The sequence below is a fragment of the Oryctolagus cuniculus genome, chromosome 5, assembly GCF_964237555.1.
Source record: "Oryctolagus cuniculus chromosome 5, mOryCun1.1, whole genome shotgun sequence".
In the NCBI taxonomy this organism is placed as follows: domain Eukaryota; kingdom Metazoa; phylum Chordata; class Mammalia; order Lagomorpha; family Leporidae; genus Oryctolagus; species Oryctolagus cuniculus.
The window spans coordinates 113,517,231-113,541,219 of NC_091436.1; the positions used below are offsets into that span (position 1 = coordinate 113,517,231).

The following is a 23,989-nucleotide window of genomic DNA, read 5'->3' on the forward strand; positions in this document are numbered from 1 at the left end:
ACTGCTTTCCCAGGCCACAGCAGAGAGCTGGATCGGAAGAGGAGCAGCTGGGAATAGAACCGGCGCCCATATGGGATGCCGGTGCTTCAGGCCAGGGCGTTAACCCGATGCACCACAGCGCCCGCCCCATAGCTATTGATTTAAAACAGAATACTAAGTACCATGGAAAAGTTCTAAAACTCAGTGCTTTTTCTTTTTTCATGTTTTACAAATTTATTGTGCTAATAAAGGAGAAAATGTTCAGAGTAGGTAGTACAGGAAAGGCCTAAATTAGTTAGCAAGTAATTTTACTAAGTTTTAAGACTAGAAGGGACATACGAGTTTGATACTAGAAATTATGAAACTTTTTCATTTGTGTACAAGTTTAAAAAATACTAGTTTTTACTAGAAGTGATGATGATTTTAATCTATGAATTGCCTGTTATTAGCTTTCTCTTTAAGTAAAAAATAGAGTAAATAGGAGAAATGTCCATTAAGTAAAAATTCAAGTTTTGAGGAGATTTAAAAGAAAGTACTTCCCTTTAAAATGGAATGATTTTCCTTCTATCATTGTTACCAAGTTATTTGTTAATTAAAATAATAAATTAAATTTGGTTATTCATCAGTATCTAGTCTAACCTCCAGAAAAAAAGAAAGCACTGAATAGTATCCAGTGAACTTCAAAAATATCTATATATAAATTTTTGAGTATTTTGTTCACTTTACTAGCATATTTTATATTTTATAATTGCAATATTGCGTATAACATCCTAAGTTGACATAAATGCATAGTTAGTGATGCCATGCTATTGTCATTATTTTCATATTGAGATCATACTTTCTGATGAAATTAATTGAATATTTTTTAATTATTTCTTTTGCCAAGTGTTTTAAGTGCATATAACAGTATTTACATTAGAATCTAAATTGTTATGTCCTAATTACTAGAGTAGTATAATTGTTATTTTTTAAAGCTTTGTTTAAATATTTCAAAGGCAGAGTAACAGAGAGGGGAGACAGAGAGAGATATTCCATTTGTTGGTTCACGCCCCAAATGGCTACAACCACCAGGTCAGCACCAGGCTGAAGCTAGCAGCCCAGGACTCCTTCTAGGTCTTCCCTGTGGTTGACAGGGGCCTTCTCAGTTGCAGTAGCAGGGAGCTGGATCAGAGAGGAGTAGCCAGAATTCGAATTGGCACTTGATTTGGAATGCTGATATGGTGGCTTGACCAGCTGTTCCACAATGCTGGTCCCCTTTGTCTTACTTTGAATCACATGATTGGTTAAAAATATGGCCATTTTGTATTTTGAAGTGTTTATTATAGTTACATAATTATTTAGATTTTACTTCTCAAAATATTGCTAAAGATAGATGTTTTAAATAAATTGATCAAGATGATGTCCACGAGAAAGCTTTATTCTTAGATGTTGTTACACAAGGAAGAAGGTAGGCATGTAGAAAGAACTCAACTTTTTCTTTGCTGTTGTGTTTTATGAAGACTCTATTCATTTTTGCTACATGTAGGCTTTTTGAGCAACAGCATTATCAAAGGTCTACTAAGCCTGTATTCTATCTTGCATCATTTGATTTTTCTTTACTTTTGTTACCCTCTGGAGGTATTTGTATAAATTTCCCAAATGTAGTATTGTAATTTAATGTATTAATTATTATGAAAATGTATAACTTGGAAATTGATTTAATTTTTAATTTTTTCCTCCAAATTATTCTTAAAATTCACATTTTAAAATATAGGGCTTGATGGGAATTGCCGGCTTACCAGGCCAGCCTGGAACGCCAGGATCTAAGGTAAATATAATGAAATTGACAAGATTGAGAACTTTGTACAATCACAGTGGCCATTTATAACTTTAATGACGGTTAAAATTTTTTTTATTTATTTGAGAGACAAGGAAACAGAAAGTGATGGGGGAAGGGAGGGAGGAAGAGGATGAAAGAAAGAGAGAGAGGGAAAGAGAGAGAGAGAAAGAAGGGATATATATGTGGAGAGAGTGTCCTGTGTACTGGCTCACTCCCCCAACTGCCTGAAACAGCAAGAACTGGGCCAGGCTGAAGCCAGGTCTCCTGTATGGATGGCAGGAATCCAAGCATTTGTGCTATCACCTGCTGCCTCCCAGTGGCAGCCTTAGCAAGAAACTAGTTAGGAGTGGAGCTAGGTATTGAACCCAGGCTCCAGTGTGGGATGTGGGGATCTTAACTGGTATCTTAACTGCCAAGACAAATGCCTGCCCTCAATAAGAATTTTAACTACATTGATTTTTACTATGAATGTGTTTATTATTTCATGAACAATGAGTTATAAGAATGAAGTCTTAAGGAAAAGTTCAGTATGTGAAATAGGCTAAAATAAACCAGAACTTGTGCAAGCTGGGGAGGATCCAGAAACTCACCAGTTTGTCCCTTCTTCCTTTCTGCTGTTTCACTGGGCACTTAGAAGTCCTTGCAACTCTGTGGAGCTCTGTTCCAAAACCAATGACTGAAGATAAATCTTACTAATTTTCTAGTTTTCCTTTTCTTACTTTTACTTAGTGGAATGTCTGTGAAAAAAAAATTTTGTAAAATGCCTTGTAGTAAATTTTATTAGATATTCACTCCCCTATTCCTGTGGGAAAGATAGCTTTCTTTCAGATTAAGAAAAAATAAGGTGAGCATGAAAAATATATTTAAGATATCGGTGAGGTTACTTTAAGGTGAGATGGAAACTGAATATCCCGGTTTGACTATTTTATGGGGATATGGAATCCTGTGCTATGAGGACTACTGTTTCTCTTTTGCTTAGATTTAGCCCATGAATCAGTTTACTGACTCTTGTACTAGCTTGTCTACTTCTGCCTGCCAGTTTTGCCAACTACATGTTAACCGTGCTTTCAATATCATATGGGTAGAGGTTTTAGGGTGGAAAAAATTGAATTAAACAGAGTAGGGATCAAACCAAATAAATTCTGGCTTGATTCAGAAAAATATTTTTATTCCCAACCACTTATTGAGTAGATTCAAGGAGAACCTTTCAAAAGGAAGTGACAGAATTGCTTCTTTGGAAACATATAACCTTTGAGCTGACACTGTTCCGGGGAAATTAACCCTGGCACACCAGATAGATACATAATATGATCTATTCTACTTTTAATTTATAAATTAATTATACTAACAAAATTATAAAGAGAAGAATATAGTGTTAAGGGAACCCAGCGATTAGGAAAAAGTAGCTGCTGTTTTATCAGTGTTGGACCCTTATGGTCCCTTGGAATATTATGGATCCTAATAGCAGTAGGTATAAACAGAGTTAGTTAAAACTCTTGAATGACTGAACTTGCAAAGTAGAAATTGCTCATAATTTTCTTTTAAATTTTTTTCCTTAATTAAAATTATACTTAGTGTAATGTTTTCAGTGAAGCATTTCACCTTCTTTTCATGCAATATATTAGCTCAGGTGTTGGAAATTTGTTATGCAAAGGGCCAGTTTGTAACTATTTTGTCTTAATTTTTCTGTTATGGTGCAAAATAAACATCCATGGATAAACAGATGGATATGGGCTGTGTCTGTGTTGCAGTAAAACTTTATTTCAGAAATATACAGTGACCTGGGTGGCCCATGGGTTACTAAGGATTACCCAGCAGTCTTGAAAATTAGCACACACTAAATGCTTTCTGATTCTTGCTGCTTCAAAAAGCCACTGTATATTTGCAGCTGGTTTTCTTTTCTTTAGTTTGACACTGAAGATGAGTCATACAGAAAAAGTGAAACAGTACTATGATGAGCAGTGTAAGCCCAGAGGATGTTCCTAATGCATGGCCCCTGCCTGTACGTTGTGCAGACCAAGATAATCAATATTGATCCCTAACAATTCTAACCTCATCCTTTATACATGGAGCTACCAAATTTAACACGAGGTTTTATGAGACTTATAAATGTGCAGATTTCATTTCTTTGCTAACGTTTTTCTTTTTTTTAAATAATATAAGGAGAACAGACTTCATGTATTTCCTAGATACAATTCTAAGAATGATGCTTCCTTCCCACTGTCCTTCTTTTCTTTCACTTTTTTCTTTTAATTTTCGCAATAACCTTCCTTCAATTTATTTTTAATCATGATGTTAATCCCCCACTGAATAAAGTTATGCTTAGTGAAATGAGCCAGACTCAAAAAAATAAATATCATATATTGTCTGATTTATGGTAGCTAATATATAGAGTATCAAATAATTATTGTGTATGAGTGAAGTTGACATCTTGTGATTTGATTATTGGTGATAGCCCTTATTGGTACTCCTGCAGAACAGTGATATTTCTGCTTTTTACTTGATGAACTAAAAGGGTTTTGCTTAATTAATAGGCTTTATGTATAAAAAAATATGTTTCAAATAATAGGAAAGTTGAAATATATTCCCTTCAGTGTCTGTATCATAAATATTATGACTTATTTTTTAATTTAAATTATTTTGTTCATTGGCAGGGGAGCAAAGGTGAACCTGGACTTCCAGGGACACCTGGGGCTTCTGGGAACAAGGTAATTATGATTTGATGCAGTTGAGAATATTTTCAAAGAAATTTTACTATGTAAGTTCTCATTATTTGAGAAAATTAATGGTTTGAAATCCTTAAAGAGAGATGCATGAAATTAAAGATTACCTTATACCAAAGGAGGAAAATGACTAGTGCAGGGTTTCATTTCTATTTTTTAGGTACTTTATCATTGGGCAATAAAGATGTGAAAAAAATTTGGCTTAATTTTTCTAGAAATGGTAAAAGTGCATGCAAATGTAAATATACTCTCGGAGTCAGAGTATAAAATAGCTTAACACAAGAGTTTCGACTCTCACAGTGCTTTTAACAATTTCCTTCAAACCAAATGGTTCATGCTTATTTCTGTGGGATTTTAAGTTCTCTTTTGCCTTTTAAAAACCTAGAGGAGTATTCACTGGCTCAGGAATGAGCACAAGAAAGCAAAGAGAATAAATCTTGATTTCCACAAAAAATGATGGTCTTTGGTTAGTATGATAGAGATTTGGACTAAAGGTAAAAATAAGACAAAACCCAGGAAACATGTTCAGGATATTATATTTCATCTCTCTCTCTCTCTCTCTCTCTGTTTTTAAAGATTTATTTATTTGAAATGCAGAGTTACAGAGAGGCAGAGAGAGAGAGAGAGAGAGAAAGAAGTCTTCCATTCCCTGGTTCACTCTTCAAATGGCAACAATGGTCAAAGCTGGGCCAATCCAAGCCAGGAGCCAGGAGGTTCTTCTGGGTCTCCCACATGGGTCCAGGTTCCTAAGCACCTTAATCCATCTCCCACTGCTTTCCCAGGCACATTAACGGAGAGCTGATCTGAAGTGGAGCAGCTGGTATTTGAATCAGCAACCATGCGGGATGCCAGCACTGTGGGTAGCAGTTTTACCCACTGTGCCAACAACACCAGCCCCTATGTTTCATCTTTTATAGATAGATCCTAAAAATTGTCAAGGCATCATCCATTTACACTTGCATGGATTTTTTTACTTAAAAATTCTTTTTTTTTTTTTTAAATATCTTAGTTTCGGAAAGAAAAACTCCTGTAGTATGATGGAGGGTGGGGCAATTGAGTTAGGATAACTTATACAAGATTTCCTTTTCTGAGAATAGCTCAAACGTTTATTTCTAAGAAAATGATATTCTGTGTATATGAAGAAAACTAAATATGCATAAATTTAACTATAAGGATATCTATCCCGTCACTGTTTATAAAAATATAAATTTTGAAAATCAATTTTAAACATTAGGAAATTTATCAAAAAAAGTTAACCTATACAGTTAAATATTCTTAAAATTAAAAATCATATTATAAAGATACATAATGACTATGAAGGAAAATCACAGTATTATTATATTTTGAGATTAAAAGACGTCAAATTGCGCACTTAGGGTGAATGTACTTAATAATTGAATATGTGTGTGTCCGACAAAAATTATCATAAATGAGAACAGTGGATGGTGATATTATAAATTTTTTTTTTGACAGGCAGAGTGGACTGTGAGAGAGAGAGACAGAGAGAAAGCTCTTCCTTTGCCATTGGTTCACCCTCCAATGGCTGCCGTGGCCGGTGCGCTGCGGCCGGTGCACTGCGCTGATCTGATGGCAGGAGCCAGGTACTTATCCTGGTCTCCCACGCGGCTGCAGGGGCCCAAGCACTTGGGCCATCCTCCACTGCACTCCCTGGCCACAGCAGAGAGCTGGCCTGGAAGAGGGGCAACCGGGACAGAATCCGGCGCCCCGACCGGGACTAGAACCCGGTGTGCCAGCGCCGCGAGGCGGAGGGTTAGCCTATTGAGCCGTGGCGCTGGCCGATATTATAAATTTTTATTACTTTTATTTTTCAGTTTGGTAACATGAAAATAAGTTTTCTAAAAATAGCAATATGAGAAAAAGGAGTTTGGAGAAAGAATAGAAATTATTAGTAAATAGGTAAACAAAAAGAAATACATGTTTATTGTTACTTGTTTTGTTGTTGAAGATTTAAAATAACAAACATATAATTCTGAAGTGTGGAATGCTTTTAATTGGCAAAGACAGGGAAAAATGCAGAAAATTTTATTGGAACCCTAGTAAACTTTTTATTCTTTATTATTTCTGTAGTAATGATTCTCATTGTCAACAAATATTTAACCATCTGTTGTAAGTTTGATATATTATATAAGAGATAAAAATCATTGGTATTTTTTCATAAGTAGTCGGTCTATGATCTTTTTGAAATTTGTGTGTTATCCAGGGAGAGCCAGGAGCATTGGGCCTTCCAGGAGAACCAGGATACATGGGCTTACCTGGGATTCAAGGAAAAAAGGTATGCATAGTTTAGAAAACAGAAATCACTTTTTAAAATGTCATGAATTTTGAAGAGAGGGAAGGAGCAGGGGGAGACAGAAGAGATAGAAATATCTTCCATCCTTTAGCTCACTCCCCAAATGCCCATAACAGTCAAGGCTGGGCTAGGCTAAAACCAGGAGCCTGAAACTTCACCTGAGTCTCCCACATTGTGGCAGGAACTCAAATACTTGGACTATCATGTGCTGCCTCCAAGGTACATTAGGAAGAGGCTGGATTAGAAGCAGAGGCAGGACTTAAACCATTATTTGCCCATGTCTCAAGCAGTGGCTTAACCCACTGTACCACAATACCTGCCCCTAGGTTTCTCTTTTGTGAATGCACGTAGCAGATTTGGTTGTTTTTTAAATGATTAACACCCAATGTAAGTGATGTGTGTGTAATGTGTTCAGCCCATGCTAATAACTCTGGCTCCTTTTATATCCCTGAGTGGGCATTGTCTTCTAGATGAAGATCTTGGGAGAGGAATGCAAATCAGAAAATATAAATGTATAATTAAGTTATACCCTGTGAATTCAAATTTTTTCAGTCAATTCAAGTGAATTATAATTTTTTTAAAAGTCAGTTTCAAACATTCTTACCAAAATAAGAATATCACTCTTACCAAAACTGGGACAAAATTCTGAATATAAAAAATTATACCTAAAATGTTTTGCCATGGAGCAATTATGTCACAAATAAGTTCATTTAAAATTCATTTAAAAAGTTTAAATTGCAAATCATATATATTGATTTGAAATATTTGGTGAGGTAAGATAGCAATATGAGATATTCTCTGTCTCCCTCTCTCTTTCTCTCTCTCTCTTTCTCTGTGTCTCTTTCTTGCTATCCTTAGTTTTTGGTAAAGTATCAGCATGCTAAGCTGTATCTGTACAAATATTATTTGTTTAAAATTTTTGAGGAACAGCTGATGCTTGTGTGCCAACGTCCATACTACTGCATGTACATTCATTTCCAGCTAAAAGTACTTGTAAATATGAGGCAGCATCAAATAATCGGTGAGAAAGATGGAATTAAAAGATAAAAACTGTAACCTTTGTTTCTCAGTATAAGCTCCATCAAGTTCCAGACACTTTTGTCAGTGATAGTATTAGCCATTTACCCCATCCATAAAGAACTGAGGAGTCCTGGAAATTTACAATGTAGTCGAAGAAAATGGTACAGGACACAAAAGTAAGTCAGAAGAAGCTAAAGAAAAACTTAAAAAAAAAAAAAAAGGCCGGTGCCGCAGCTCAACAGGCTAATCCTCCGCCATGCGGCTCTGGCACACCGGGTTCTAGTCCCAGTCGGGGCGCCGGATTCTGTCCCAGTTGCCCTTCTTCCAGGCCAGCTCTCTGCTATGGCCCGGGAGTGCAGTGGAGGATGGCCCGAGTGCTTGGGCCCTGCACCCCATGGGAGACCAGGAGAAGCACCTGGCTCCTGCCATTGGATCAGTGCAGTGCGCCGGCCACGGCGGCCATTGGAGGGTGAACCAACGGCAAAAGGAAGACCTTTCTCTAGGTCTCTCTCTCTCTCTCTCTCACTGTCCACTCTGCCTGTCAAAACAAAACAAAACAAAACAAAACAAAACAACAACAAAAAAAAACTTTAAGGTACATGCTTAGTGATTTCCCATGGAAACTCTCACAAATTTGGCCTTGTTTGGTATGAGGGATGAGCAGAGCATTATTGTGGTCAGTCAGGACTCCGATGAGGTTTCCCTGGAGGTTTTCTGCTGAACCTCTGGCTGGCTTGCTCGAAAGGCCTTCCTCATAAACAGTTATTATTGTTCTTTAGTCCCCAAGAAGGTAAACAAGAAAAATGCCATGAACATCCTAACAATTTCTTGTCTTTTCGCTTCACTTTCTGCTTTCGCTAGGATTGGACTGCTTCTTGATAGCCATCGCTTTGGTTGTACTAAAGGATTGTACTAGTAAAGCCATGTGTAAGCTTTTGTTATGATTCTTGGAAGAAATGCTTCAGGATCTTGATTCCACTTGTTAAAAATGTCCGTAGAAAGGTTTCTTCTTGTCTGCAGCTTATCTGGGCACACCTGTTTTGGCATTCGTCAAACAAAAAGCTTGCTTCTCGGTCAGAACTGTGTAAGCTGAATCAGTTAAAAAATGCCTATGGTGCTGGCTTTTGTATCTGCTGTTAATCATTTTGCCCTATTAAATGAGGGCATGAACAAGATTAATTTTTCTTCATTAATTAATTTGGTCAATTGCTATGGGCTTCAACATCATATTCATCTTTTCATAAAACAAGTTATACATTTGTAAAGTTCTGATTTCTTTGTGGTGGTCCGAAACTTTTCGTCTAGCATCAGTGATTTCCCCATTCTTTGAACCAAGTTTCAGCTTAAATTGGATATTTGTTCTTACTTTAAGTTTATGATCCATGATGTTCTGATAGAGGCGCTTTTCAACCTGATGTCAGGCTGATCTCTGATAAAGTTAAGTGCCTCAAACTGTTGATTTTGTAACAAATTAATGTGCATTGATTTTTGTGGAAAAAAATTTCAAGTACATGTATAATGCTTTCCTAATATACATTTCATATGCAGCATGAACCTTGTCATTTTTGTTCAAAAGAGCTATTGGAAGCATGAGCCGAGACAGGGGTTGGCCTGTCAGCAGCGGTTAAGCATTAGATTCTTGGTGAATGTTAGCTAAATCTGTGAATACATACCTGTGTTAAAAAGAATTTTCTGATTTAAAATTTTAAATTTTAAAGAAAATCTATATTTTTTCTGTAAACACAAAAGTTGATTGTTTAGCTATCATGGTAAGATACAAAGAAAGTTTGGAGAAGGTGTCTAAATTCAATTTCCTGTTGTAACCAGCAGTTTTATTATCTGTGAAAATGAGGGCATTGTTCTGGTTGATCTCTAATTTTCCTTCTAGATGAGAAATTCTATGAAACTTATCATTATGGAATATGAGGTTTCCTCTAGAAGCTCAGTTTTGGAGTGTATATTTTCTAAAATACCACTTAAGCATTGTGTTTTACTTTGTCATTTTTTCCTATAAACTTGTGGCTACTGTTAGGTTAATGGAAGATTTCCAATTTGATTTTATAAAACAGCATTTGTCGAAACAAGTTTTCTCATTTGTTTAATATCAGATGATGAACAAAATGAAAAATTTTATTCTTCCTGATAAAATTGAAATGGTGGTAAATTTGCGTTTGCATGTAGGAGCACAAGAAACTGTTCTTTTAGAATATAATTTTGACATAATGTGGTTTTTTTGTTTTCCCAAATATTGTGTTAAGAGTCAGCTTCTGTATAAACAGGCACTTGTGGAATTTGTATGAAACCTTACAGTTTTTTGTACTGAAGAAAAACATGTTTGTTTGAAAGAATACAGAATATAGTAGATTATAATACACATTAAACTGTCCTTTTGCAGGGAGACAAAGGAGATCAAGGTGAAAAAGGCATTCAGGTATGTTGTGCGCATTTCTTTTTTTGTTTGTTTTAGTAATAAAATTGGGGCTTTTTAAAACTCTTACATCGTTTTCTAATTCCTTTATTTTTTCCCATGAATGTCTAATTGTTCAACCCCCCTCCTTTTTTTTTTTTTTTTTTTTTTTTGCTCTTCAGCTTCTCAGACAATAGCAAATATAACTTAAATATTCCTCACCTTTTCACTGCAGTAGACAACTTGGGAACCAAATAATTAAACAAAGCAAAACAAAAATCTATATATTTGAATATCTATAGTGTTTTGTTTCTAAAATGATTTTAAATTGCTTATCTGAAAAACGGATCTGACAAGAAACAATACCAAATATGAAGCATATTCAAGTTGATACAATTATGAAAGGTGTAGGATTTCTGGATACATTTGGGAGAAATTTCAAATTGAAATAACAGTCAAAAACTGTTAAGTTCACACTCTTAATAGTCCCTCCTCATGAATTTATTCTTTTAGAGTAGCATGACAAAATTCAGTTGTTTTCCAGGCAATTTTTTATTGAAGGTATTCCTATATTATTATAATGAAATTCCTTTAAATTAATTTTGAAGTAGGAATAAGGTAAGGTTTACATCTGTGTGCATGCTCCAGTTTCTATCTCAGTAACTTGTTGAAAACCAAACTTGACATCTTTCTCCATAAATAATTTCCTACTTGTAGATTCCTTTTCATAGTGTTTGGTGTTACCACACAGTCAATCCCTCTTCCCCACTTCAGAAAAAAATCTTGGAAGGCATCCTAAAACCTAGCCTGCTTGCTTCACATTCAGTTGTTCTATGAGCCCTAAACATATTTTGAACTTGGTCCCTTCTCCCTGTCCCCACTGTCCTAATCATTTTGGGTCAGGGATCCTGGTTTACTGTAACATTCTTGTAATCAGTCTCCGTGAGTCCAATCAACTCTCTTCCTCCTCCCACTTTACCAACATGCAGTAGCTATGCCATGTGTCTGCTTAGGAATCCTTTAATGATGCCTCACACAGTTCAAAGTCAAGTCTGTGCCATAATTTGCCTGCTGGTTTGACTGAATCTTCTTCATTAGTGTGATTTCTTGCCAAGCTACCCACACACCTGCCCACCTCTGCTGTGCTCTTTCAGCCAAAAGGAACTACAGGTACTTGCCTGTGTCATGCGTGTCTTCTGCTTGGTACCACATCTTTCATTGTCCCGGTTGTATACTTCTTACTCAGCTCTCAGGGCTGTGTTCAAGAGCGAGATACATTCCCTGCCCCCTCTGTCAGGTGCCCCATTTTAATTTTTAGTAGTATGCTGCACACACATTTAATTATGCATTGTACACTTTTATGTCAGTGTTTGCATCAGTCCTGATTTAGTTGCTCATCTTTCCACATCCTGGAACATAAGCAACTTGAAAGCAACAATGATGTCCCTGAGTTCCAGAAAATGGGTACTGCTCAATAAATATGGACAATTCAGTTATATAATTAAAGAATAAAATACAAGGCAAGACCAATTTAAAAGTTTAGTTACTAGATCTTTCACTGATTATATTATCTAAGAGTGTTGTCCTACAATTTAATTATCTTCCACAAGATGGGGATGAAGTAGTACTTCAGGATTTAGTGTAATCACTCTTTATATAGTGGTTATTCAAAAATATTTATTGAATCACAACACATGATAATTACTACAACACAGCTCTCATCAATTCTCTTGTTAATGTGATATTAATGCACAGAGAACAGATCCCATGAGGTTCATAGATACAACTGTAGGAGTATAGTTTGCTGTACCCACAAAACGAATGAATGTAATAATAAATTACTTAAAAAGCAAAAAAAATTAAAAAAATATTATTGAATCAACAAATATGTTTATGTACTTATTAATTCTCTCTAATTTGGCTTTACTTAAAAATCTACACTTAATTTCTTGCTGGAGGAGAACAATATGGCTTTAATTTTATAAAAGAAAACTTTTAAGAGGTTTGCTTTTCTTCACTTACCCATAGTCAACACTGAATGTAATCGTGTCACGAATTGATAAAAATTTTCACATCCATTGAATTTTAATGCTATTTTCATGTTATTAATATGGATTCAGCAGAATGCTCTCATTCTTTAAAATTATTTATGTGTTCCTCTGAAGTCAGTAGTTTTTTCTTTGTGTCCATTTTGACTACAATGTTAGGTTGACTTTGTTTTCACTTTGCCTTTTTTTCTGAAGTAGCTAACTTTCCCATCTCTCACATAATTTATATGTTTGCATCACTGCTTTGGTAACATGTCTTTCAGACTTCAAGATAGTATAAAATTTATATTGTATATGTGATTATATCATATTTGTGCTGATTTATTATTTATTAAATATTAAAGGGTCCAAAAGGAGAAAATGGAAGACAAGGAATTCCAGGTCAACAGGTATTTGGTTTTGTTTTTGAATATAAAGGAGATAATAAATCCTATAATTCAGCAATTTTCAAATAAAAGTGAGTGAAGTAGGGGGTCGGGGTAATATGTGTCCTAAATATGAAAGGTTGAAAATGCTAGGTGGGGTGCAATAATGCTTTTTGTTTTATGAGAAGTTACTTTAAAAGGTTCAGGGAAACATGGATAAAAGATCAACTTATTTTGGTGAAAAATATTTAAAATTAATACATAATTTCCACGCATTTTTGAAGACCTGTGGTATTTTCATTTTCTGATACTGAGAACATTGGAATTTGATTTTCAGGGTTTCTTCTGGCCAAGTAGATGATGGAAGGTGACAATTCCACCTCGTTCTTGAAGAAGTCATTGGTCAGAAACAGCCAGCGCCACCATGGCAGCATATCTGCTGTTTAGTCATGTTTTCTTTTGCAGTGTGAGCAGTTGGAGCCACGTATAGTGGAGGAATGTACTAGTTCCTTCCAGTTTCTTCAGAGATAGAATTTACTTCTTTAGAGACTAACTAAAATGCCACGCAGAGGGACTGGGTTATGAAAAGATATGTAATAAGATTATTTTGCCTTTTCCCTGACTAAACTCTCCTCATTAGGTAATGTTTCATTCAGTTTGCCATGTCAGAGTCAAATTGAATCAAAAGAAACATAGATGTACTTAGTATGTATGTAGCATGTTATAGTTTCAGATGTTGACCTCATTCCCCCTAAGTCTGAATTGAAATGTCAAGCTCTGCATTTGGGTTCTCCCATAAAATAGAGCTGTTTCTCTGAGTATCAGTGGGAGAACGATTTAGCAACTATACCAGCTCAGAAGGTGGGGTTTAACTGTGTAGGAATGTCTCCGAGGATGAGGGTCTCCGTATCCATCACTTGAAGATTGAGAGATACCAGAGGGCAGAGTGTTTGACATGACATCAGGATTGTTTACAACATAGGATGGAAACTGAGGGCTAGGTTTGAGGAGGAGTTGAGAATTAAAAAGCTAACAATTAAGAGCATAAGTAAAGGAGAGGAGGAATTAATCAGGTTTACCTACATAGAATCATGTAATTATTTTATGTTCGATGGAAAATATCCACAAACTCAAACCAACTTGATGACACAACTGAACCTGTGCCTATTCCCCTCTCTCGCAAAAGATTTTCAGTTCCCCTAAATTAATCACACCATCTCTATAGACAGCTGTTCTCATAGGATCTTCACCCATTTATCCATTCAACCCCGGAAGCTAATGCCCTTCACGGAACATTTTGGAATAATTATCCTAGGTCCTTTGGAATTTGAGCTCAAGCTTAGCTAGCCACTAGCTGCCATTCATTTGTTTTTCTCTCACTTTTCAAGCTAAATAGCCAATGTTGCACCCCTAATGCAGAAATGATTTGGGTTCCATAGAAAGCTGTGTCCTTGACTTGTTGGAAACAGCATTTCCCACAACCAGGAACTGAGCCTACATGCAGTACCCAGGGGCAAGAGCAGCTGTAGCTTTTCAGCAACCCTAGCTTTGACGTAAACAGTCTTCGTGTCTGTCAGCATATCAAGTGCTGCACGTGTGTAATGTTTTGGCCCTCATTTTGTGAATAGAGTCCAAGTGAATATTTCTCTCACAAAATCATCTTAATGTATTCTTGGATGTGAGCTGTTTTCAGTTTCAGCTCTAATTCTGTTCTTATCCTGAGAACTTAACTGTTTTATATTTCATCTTAGGTTGGCTCTAGTTGTAGGATTATATCTGGAACAGATAGTCTCTGTATTTCTTTAGGGGGAAAAAAAAGCAATATTTAAAGAATGGCTTTAAAGAGTGTTTTTCACTCACAAAAATTGAATTTCTTAGGACCAGAAATGTTTTCACATTTCAGATTTTTTTTTTAGGTTTTGAGTGTTTGCATATGCACATACTGTAGAAAAGACTCAAGTCTAAACATGACATTTATTTATGTTTTATGTACTGTATACCCATAGCCTGAAGATAATTTTGTAAAGTTTTAAAAATAATTTAGTACATGAAATGAAGCTTCACACATGAGGTCAAGTGTTGAATTTCCTACCTGTTTGTCACATAGTGCTCAACTATTTCAGATTTTGGCTTATTTGCATATAATATTTTTCACTGGATATGTTCAAACCTGTAACAGATTTTCTTTTATTATTTTTTTAAAGATTTATTTATTTACTTGAAAGTTAGAGTTAAACAGAGAGAGAAGGATGCAGAGAGATAAAGAGAGGTCCTCCATCCACTGGTTCATTCCCCAGATGGCCGCAATGGCCAGAGCTGGGCTGAACTGAAGCGAGGAGCCAGGATCCAGGAACTTCCTCTAGGACTCCCATGTGGGTGCAGGGGCCCATGGACTTGGGCCATCCTCCACTGCTTTCCCAGGCCACAGCATAGAGCTGGATCAGAAGTGGAGCATTCAGGACTCGAACTGGCACCCATATGGGATGCCGGCACTGTAGGAGGCAGCCTTACCCGCTATGCCACTGCACTGGCACCAGTAGATTTTCATACAAAAACTAAATATTTGCTATTTTATGCTTACATTTTAATTTGATATTTTGTGTTTCTTTGTGACACATGGTTACCCACGTTGGTCTTTTCTTTGTCTGAGATGTCTAAGGAACCTGAAAATAAATCAAAAGATATACCCAAAGTCAAACTTTATGGTGTGAAATGTTATACATGGAATTTAATGTTTTGTGGAACAACAATTTTTATTTGAGTAATGAAAACCTTTCTGTGTATGTAGAAGTAGAATCCCTTCTCTTTAACTGATAACTGGGTGTTTTTAGAGCCTAAATGTACAATGAATTTAAATAGTGTAGAATTTTACTGTCCTTCCTGAATGTTATCTCAATATTCCATTGAAATGAATATGTGAAAGAGATGAAATGGAAAAAAATTAATAGTTATTCAGATCTATCCAGTTATTATGATGAGTGAACTTCATACATGTGTCCTAGTGTTTACATAACTAGATAAATACCATATTTTAAATTATATGATTTCTTTAATCTCTTCCTTATCTACAATGAGTAAAGTAAGCACAGGAAAAATAGGTGTTTTCGCTCCTATTAATAACATTTAATGGTATTTTTAACTCATTCTTTATCAATAGTTCCCAATCAAAATTTAATATTAAGAACAAATCAGGGAGTTTTGTAGGAAATGTATATTATGAAAAAATATGTATAAACATAAAAATTTTTTGCTTCCAAGTTATTTTTTAATCTAATTTTTCGTGAACTTTTTGAAGTTCACTTGTGAACTTGAAGAAACATACTACTCAATTGCAGAAAAAAGAATTAGTATACCTTATATTTAAACTGATTAGTGTTTATTTTCATTTCATTTTTGACAGGCAGAGTTAGACAGTGAGAGAGAGAGAGAGAGACAGAGAGAAAGGTCTTCCTTCCGTTGTTCACCCCCAAAAGGCGTGCTGCGGCCGACCCGCTGCGCTGATCTGAAGCCAGGAGTCAGGTGCTTCCTCCTGGTCTCCCATGTGGGTGCAAGGAGAGAGAGAGAGACAGAGAGAAAGGTCTTCCTTTCCATTGGTTCACCCCCCAAATGGCTGCTAGGGCCGGTGTGCTGTGCTGTTCCGAAGCCAGGAACCAGGTGCTTCCTCCTGGTCTCCCATGCATGTGCAGGGGCCCAAGCACTTGGGCCATCCTCCACTGCACTCCTGGGCCACAGCAGAGAGCTGGACTGGAAGAGGGGCAACCAGGACAGAATCCGGCGCCCCAACCAGCACTAGAACAAGGGGGATTAGTCTAGTGAGCCGTGGCATCGGCCAAAATAATAATATATTTTAAAACCAATGGAATCCCATTCTAACCTACCTGGTTTGACTTGCAACATAGGAAAATATTGGTATCTTAGAATGAAAAAATAATGCAAATTAAATTTTATGTTATGAGTTAACATTTTCTAGTTATTAGCCTTATTAAAAAGACAAAAAAGTCTTATATAATTTTTTTTAACTTTTATTTGATGAATATAAATTTCCAAAGTACGATTTATGGATTACAATGGCTTCCCCCACATACCGTCCCTCCCACCCACTACCCTCCCCTTTCCCACTCCCTCTCCCCTTCCATTCACATCAAGATTCATTTTTGATTATCTTAATATACAGAAGATCAGCTTAGTATACATTAAGTAAGGATTTCAACAGTTTGCTCTCACCCAGAAACATAAAGTGAGAAATAATAGATGATTTTTTTTTAAATGATGATGAAATCAGATCAGACCTATTGTCATGTTTAATCCCAGTGAGAGTCAAATTGGGAGCTGATAATTTCTTTCTTTCTTTTTTTTTTTTTTTCCAGAGGATCAGTTTAGTATGCATTAAGTAAAGATTTCAACAGTTTGCACCCCCATAGAAACACAAAGTGAAATATATTGTTTGAGTACTCGTTATAGCATTAAATCTCAATACACAGCACATCAAGGACAGAGATCCTACATGAGGAGTAAGTGCACAGTGACTCCTGTTGTTGACTTTACCAATTGACACTCCTGTCTATGGCATCAGTAGTCTCCCTATGCTCCGGCCGTGAGTTTCCAAGGCTATGGAAGCCCTCTGAGTTCTCCGATTCTTATCTTGTTTAGACAAGGTCATAGTCAAAGTGGAGGTTCTCTCCTCCCTTCAGAGAAAGGTACCTCCTTCTTTGAAGACCTGTTCTTTCCACTGGGATCTCACTCGCAAGACACTCTGGCAAAAGTCTTATATAATTTTGACACTTATTCTATAATTATTTTCCAAACAGAAAATTAAAGTTTGATTGAATATTTGGTAAAAGATGCATGGCATATTACGTAGCTTGTGCATTTATTCTAGTTTTTCTTATTAATTTTCAAAGGGAATTCAAGGTCATCCTGGTATGAAAGGAGAGGTATGTTCCTTCATATATTATGCTTCGTTTTAAAAAGAAGTATTTATTTTTTTGAAAGGCAGAATGATGAGATGAGAGAGAGAAATCGAAAGAGAGAGAGATATTTCATCTGCTGGCTCATTCCCCAGATGGCTGCAATTGCTAGGTCTGTGCCAGGTTGAAGCTAGGAGCCTGGAACTCCTCCCACATGGATGGAGGGGGCCCAAGCACTTGGAACATCTTCTGCTGAATTCCTGGGCTCATTAGCAGGAAACTGGATCAGAAGTGTAATAGAGACTCAAACTAGCCTCTGATGTGGGATGCTATCATTGCAAGTGGCAACTGAACCTGTTGGGCCATGACATCATCCCCTACATAGACCTTGTTGTTGGGTTTCTGATCCTGTAAATCTAGCTTTTCATTTTTTTTTTTTTTGACAGTCAGAGTGGACAGTGAGAGAGAGAGAGGCAGAGAGAAAGGTCTTCCTTTCCGTTGGTTCATCCTCCAATGGCCGCTGTAGCTGGCGTGCTGCAGCTAGCGCATTGCGCTGATCCAAAGCTAGGAGCCAGGTGCTTCACCTGGTCTCCCATGCGGGTGCAGGGCCCAAAGACTTGGGCCATCCTCCACTGCACTCCCGGGCCATAGCAGAGAGCTGGCCTGGAAGAGGGGCAACCAGGACAGAATCCGGCGCCCTGACCAGGACTAGAACCCGGTGTGCCGGCGCCGCAGGCGGAGGATTAGCCTATTGAGCCGTGGTGCTGGCCAAGCTTTTCATTTTGTAAACAGAAAGTATCTTTCGTATTCCTCAGTAGAATTTCCAAATTAGTGAGTATATTTACACTGAATTTGCTATAAAATCTAACGTGTTTGCCAATATTTTTGATTCTCTTTCTTGAATGAGAGTTGAATTTTTTCCTGCATATTTTCAGTAAAGAATATTGTACATTTCTGCATTTGTCCCACTGGAACAGAAGCATCTTTGGAACAGGACTATGCCACATTTATTGCTATATATCTAGCATTTTACCTATTACTTATACAATATACTCAATAAATAGTGGCTGTTTATAGGGCTGGTTGGCTGGGTGTATGGATAAATGACAGTTTAATAGCATTTGAAAATTTTTTCATGATCACTGGTAGTATTTTCACATAACATACATTACACACACACATATACATGCTCTGTTATATCCTTAAGGACTTTTAAGATGCAATTTGTACTTTAGGAAATGTTTACATTTAACATTAAAAGATGTTTTGTACTTTAGAGAGGTGAAAATGGAGAGCCTGGTGTCAGAGGTGCCATTGGACCCAAAGGAGAAACTGGGGTGGATGGCTTGATGGGGCCTGTGGGTCCCAAGGGACCACCTGGGGAAACAGGTCCTCAGGGACCTCCAGGATTGGATGGGAAACCTGTACGTACTCTGTTTCTTTCACAATTTATGTATTTTCATGCTTTTTACTTGGTGTGCACATTTGATAACCACTGATAATTTGATGCAGGGAAGAGAATTTTCAGAACAATTTATTCGCCAAGTTTGCACTGATGTATTAAGAGGTAAGTGTCAAGCATAGAGAACTGAGCAACTTTTTTCAAAGTATAAAAGTCATAGATATTATTGATTAAGTTGTGTATGATATTAATTAGATAAATTAAAAAAGTAGAACTTACAATTGGTATCTATTTTTATATATGTGCTATTTTGTAATCCTTTTTATAAAACAATTTATCATTATTGACACCATTATTAAATTTTATCTGCAGCATAATTTTTATATCTGAATTAAAAAATATGATGTCTAATCGACCAGTTTCTTTTATGAGGGCACTTGTACTTTTCCCTGGTTTTAAGCAATCACTGTAATAAATTTGTTATACAGGGCAATGGTATTTCCATGTTTTTTTTTTTCTTTAAAGATTTATTTATTTATTTGAAAGTCAGAGTACACAGAGAGAGAAGGAAAGACAGAGAGAGAGAGAGGCCTTCCATCCACTGGTTCACTCCCCAGATGGCAGCAATGGCCAGAGCCATGTTGATCTGAAGCCAGGAACCAGGAGCTTCTTCCGGGTCTCCCACATGGGTGTAGGAGCCCAAGGACTTGGGCCATCTTCTACTGCTTCCCAGGCCATAGCAGAGAGCTGGATGGATGTGGAGCAGCTGGTACTTGAACTGGCGCCCATATGGGATGCCGGCACTATAGATGGTTGCTTTAACTGCTAAGCTACAGCGCTGGCCTCCCATTCCCATGTTTGTTAAATTCCTACCAGTGAAATTATTGTTGAAAACATATGTACATATTCAGTGATCATAACATTCTTGGGTAAGTTGTTCTTTGAAATGTTAACTGTAAGTCACTATTTAAACATAAGGGATGGGGTTTCTTTGTTTTTAAGCCCAGCTGCCAGTCCTACTTCAGCGTGGAAGAATTCAAAATTGTGATCATTGCCGGTTCCAACATGGTTCCCCTGGCATTCCTGGACCACCTGGTCCCATAGGCCCAGAAGGTCCCCGAGGATTTCCTGGTTTGCCAGGAAGAGATGGTGTTCCTGGAGTAATGGGTGCTCCTGGACGTCCAGGTGCCAGAGGATTAAAAGGTACTAAACTTGTTTGAATAAGCAAGTGGGGGAAAGGGGCATTTTAAAAATTATTATCCATACCCAATATTCATTTAACATGCAAGAAAAGTTCATCTTTGGGTTTTTAAAATTATTTTAATTAATTTATTTTTTTCAACTTTAAAAGCAGAGAGAGGGAGGGAGGGAAGGAGGGAGAGAGAGAGAGAGACTGAATCCCAAATCAATTGTTTCACTTTCAAAATGCCTACAACAGCCATGGTGGGACCAGGGTGAAGCCAGGAGCCAGGAACTCAATGTGGCTCTCCTATGTGGGTGACAGGGACCCAAGAACCATTTGCTGTCACCCAAGATATACATTAGCAGGAAACTTAAATGGAGAGCAAAGTCAGACCTCAAACCTAGGCACTACACCATGGGACAATGTAGGCGTCCAAAGTGGCAGATTAACCACTGTGCTAAATGGCCTCCCTCATCTTTGTTTTTATGAGGAAAGAAAATTGTTAAGTTCCTAAATCATTAGATAATTTGTCAGCTGAATTCATTATTCTATTTTCTTATAGCAATATTCTAGAGTAGAGAGACCAAGGTCATAATTATGAACAGGTGAAGTTATAGATTAGAAATGTTCACAATGCATCTAGAAATTTTTTTGAAGTCTAATTGGATCTTTAAATAGAAAAGCAGACACCATTTTGACTTTTATTTTAACTTTGGTTACTTTTTGTACTACTACCTTATTCAAAAAAACTTTTATATAAAAACGATATTTTTTTTTTTTGACAGGCAGAGTGGACAGTGAGAGAGAGAGAGACAGAGAGAAAGGTCTTCCTTTGCCGTTGGTTCACCCTCCAGTGGCCGCCACGGCCAGCGCGCTGCGGCAGGCGCACCGCGCTGATCTGAAGCCAGAAGCCAGGTGCTTCTCCTGGTCTCCCATGGGGTGCAGGGCCCAAGCACTTGGGCCATCCTCCACTGCACTCCCTGGCCACAGCAGAGAGCTGGCCTGGAAGAGGGGCAACCAGGACAGAATCCGGCACCCCGACTGGGACTAGAACTCCGTGTGCCGGCGCCGCAGGCGGAGGATTAGCCTATTGAGCTGTGGCGCTGGCAAAAACGATATTTTATAACAAAACCTTTTAATAGCTCACAACTTCTTTTCTCTTTGAATTTTTATGTGAAATTTTAGTTGATAATTCTTCACTTTTTATTTAATATTATATGAACAACTTAGATTTTTTCAAATCTAAAAGAACAATGATTAATACAAAAGGTAATAATTCCAAGCCATTTTCTTTTCCTAAAATTTAATTTCCACTGAGTCTTTCATCTTGACCATTGCTTCAAAAATTGTTTCCCATTAGTAATACAAAAATAGATGGCAGGCTATTTTTAAAAAGACGTTCTACTTTTCTTTCAACGTATGTATTAACAGCTTTGAAAGAAGCATTCGAGAAGGCAGTGATTTTCAGGAAATGTAAACTCAGGCACATATTGGACTCTCCACAGGCCTACCAGGAAGAAACGGGGAGAAGGGGAGCCAAGGGTTTGGCTTTCCTGGAGAACAAGGTCCTCCTGGCCCCCCAGGTAAGAATAGACAGGTGCATAAAAGTGTTGCAGCACATTTTGACTTCAGAAAAACAACAAGACACTGTCAAATCATTTGAAGACAAAACAGTTGTTTCCATTTTTGAGTATTCACATTTAACACACTGAGATCCAATTACTAGAATTTTTGTACTACAATCACAGATAATGCAAGGTTGTCTCTTTCATGTAAGATAGTCTAACATCTAGTTCTTAGAAATGTTCTGGAATAGTTGTAGTCATTCTGGCTTATCCAGTGTATAGTTTTTGTGACTTTGAGGGCCACACATTAACGCTGAACTGGACTCGTATGTAAGCCCTGCTAGCTGTGATATTTAACATTTCCTTATTTGTAAAATGGTGATGACTTGAGTGGAATTTTTAAAATGCTAATATATATATTACTTTCAGAACAGAACATGACAATTGCAATTATGTTTTTAGTGGTTTGCTATTATTATTTTAGATGCTGTTAATTCATAAGGCTTTTAGTGGTTCAAATGTTTTAATGTAGTTTATATAGAACAATTAAAATGATACCTCGAACTGTAGTTAAGTGCAAAGCAAATGCTTATTATTTGTAATAACAGGAAGTAGAGTAGTAGGAAATACCTCAAACTATTGTGTTATAGCCTAAAATCTGAATATTTTTTAAAAAAATTTGAATCATCACCTTTAAAAGGCCTAAGATCAGTGTCTTGTTCTTTTTTTTTTAACTTTTATTTAATGAATATAAATTTCCAAAGTACAGCTTATGGATTACAGTGGCTTCCCCCCCATAACGTCCCTCCCACCCGCAACCCTCCCCTCTCCCACTCCCTCTCCCCTTCCATTCACATCAAGATTCATTTTCGATTCTCTTTATCTACAGAAGATCAGTTTAGCATACATTAAGTAAAGATTTCAACAGTTTGCTCCCACACAGAAACATAAAGTGAAAAATAATAGATGATTTTTTAAATGGTGATGAAATCAGATCAGACCTATTGTCATGTTTAATCCCATTGAGAGTCAAGTTGGGAATTGATAATTTCTTCTTCTTTTTTTTTTTTTTTTTTTTTTTTTTACAGAAGATCAGTTTAGTATACATTAAGTAATGATTTCAATAGTTTGCACCCCCATAGAAACACAAAGTGAAATATACTGTTTGAGTACTCATTATAGCATTAAGTCTCAATGTACAGCATGCTAAGGACAGAGATCCTACATGAGGAGTAAGTGCACAGTGACTCCTGTTGTTGACTTTACCAATTGACACTCTTGTTTATGGCCTCAGTAATCTCCCCATGCTCCAGTCATGAGTTTCCAAGGCTATGGAAGCCCCTTGAGTTCTCCGACTCTTATCTTGTTTAGACAAGGTCATAGTCAAAGTGGAGGTTCTCTCCTCCCTTCAGAGAAAGGTACCTCCTTCTTTGAAGACCTGTTCTTTCCACTGGGATCTCACTCACAGAGATCTTTCATTTAGGTTTTTTTTTTCTTTTTTGCCTGAGTGTCTTGGCTTTCCATGCCTGATATACTCTCATGGGCTTTTCAGCCAGATCGGAATGCCTTTAGGGCTGATTCTGAGGCCAGAGTGCTGTTTAGGACATCCGCCATTCTATGAGTCTGCTGAGTATCTCACTTCCCATGTTGGATCACTCTCCCCTTTATTTATTCTATCAGTTAGTATTAGCAGGTACTAGACTTGTTTATGTGCTCCCTTTGACTCTTAGTCCTTTCATTATGATCAATTGTGAACTGAAATTGATCACTTGGAAGTGTCTTGTTCTTGAGCATGATACTTGCACTAATCAGGCAATAGTTGACAAATTAATGCTGTAAACACTGTTATGATATGTTAACAACAATGTATTCAGATATGGAAATTTTAAAAATGTATAATGGAAATAATCAATGTTACTGCAGATGTGGCATAAAAATCACTATTTAGAGCCTTTGCTTACCTGTATTTATCATTTGGTAATTTAGAATAATTTTGGTAAAAGATAGTGTATAAGAAATAAGTTTGGACAGTCTACAAATTGGAATATTAAAATGTTTGCTCATTGTCTTAATCAGTAGCATGATTGCTATAATAATATGTTTAGCCTATTTTTATAAAGAATAAGTGATCACTTTTGAATAATTCTTTTCAAGGTGGACAGCATATAGAATTAGGAAGAGAATGTTTTCTCTTTTCAATTAGTGCAAACATGCAAAATGCTCATTAAGTGTATTGTCAGTGTACATTGTGTTTTTTTTT

The 23,989-nt window shown here is 36.8% G+C and overlaps 1 protein-coding gene across 2 annotated transcripts in view; it reads left to right on the top strand.

Annotated features, from left to right (window-relative positions):
* The window catches only part of COL21A1 (collagen type XXI alpha 1 chain), a 179,693-nt gene that overhangs the window by 154,039 nt on the left and 1,665 nt on the right, over positions 1 to 23,989 (top strand). For both annotated transcript variants that reach the window (XM_070073928.1, XM_051854625.2), the window contains 10 exons: positions 1,733 to 1,786; positions 4,453 to 4,506; positions 6,743 to 6,814; positions 10,248 to 10,283; positions 12,652 to 12,696; positions 17,574 to 17,606; positions 18,857 to 19,003; positions 19,092 to 19,146; positions 19,984 to 20,184; positions 21,670 to 21,747. In XM_070073928.1, the coding sequence (XP_069930029.1) occupies positions 1,733 to 1,786; positions 4,453 to 4,506; positions 6,743 to 6,814; positions 10,248 to 10,283; positions 12,652 to 12,696; positions 17,574 to 17,606; positions 18,857 to 19,003; positions 19,092 to 19,146; positions 19,984 to 20,184; positions 21,670 to 21,747 (775 nt within the window). The remainder of the gene's footprint in view (positions 1 to 1,732; positions 1,787 to 4,452; positions 4,507 to 6,742; positions 6,815 to 10,247; positions 10,284 to 12,651; positions 12,697 to 17,573; positions 17,607 to 18,856; positions 19,004 to 19,091; positions 19,147 to 19,983; positions 20,185 to 21,669; positions 21,748 to 23,989) is intronic.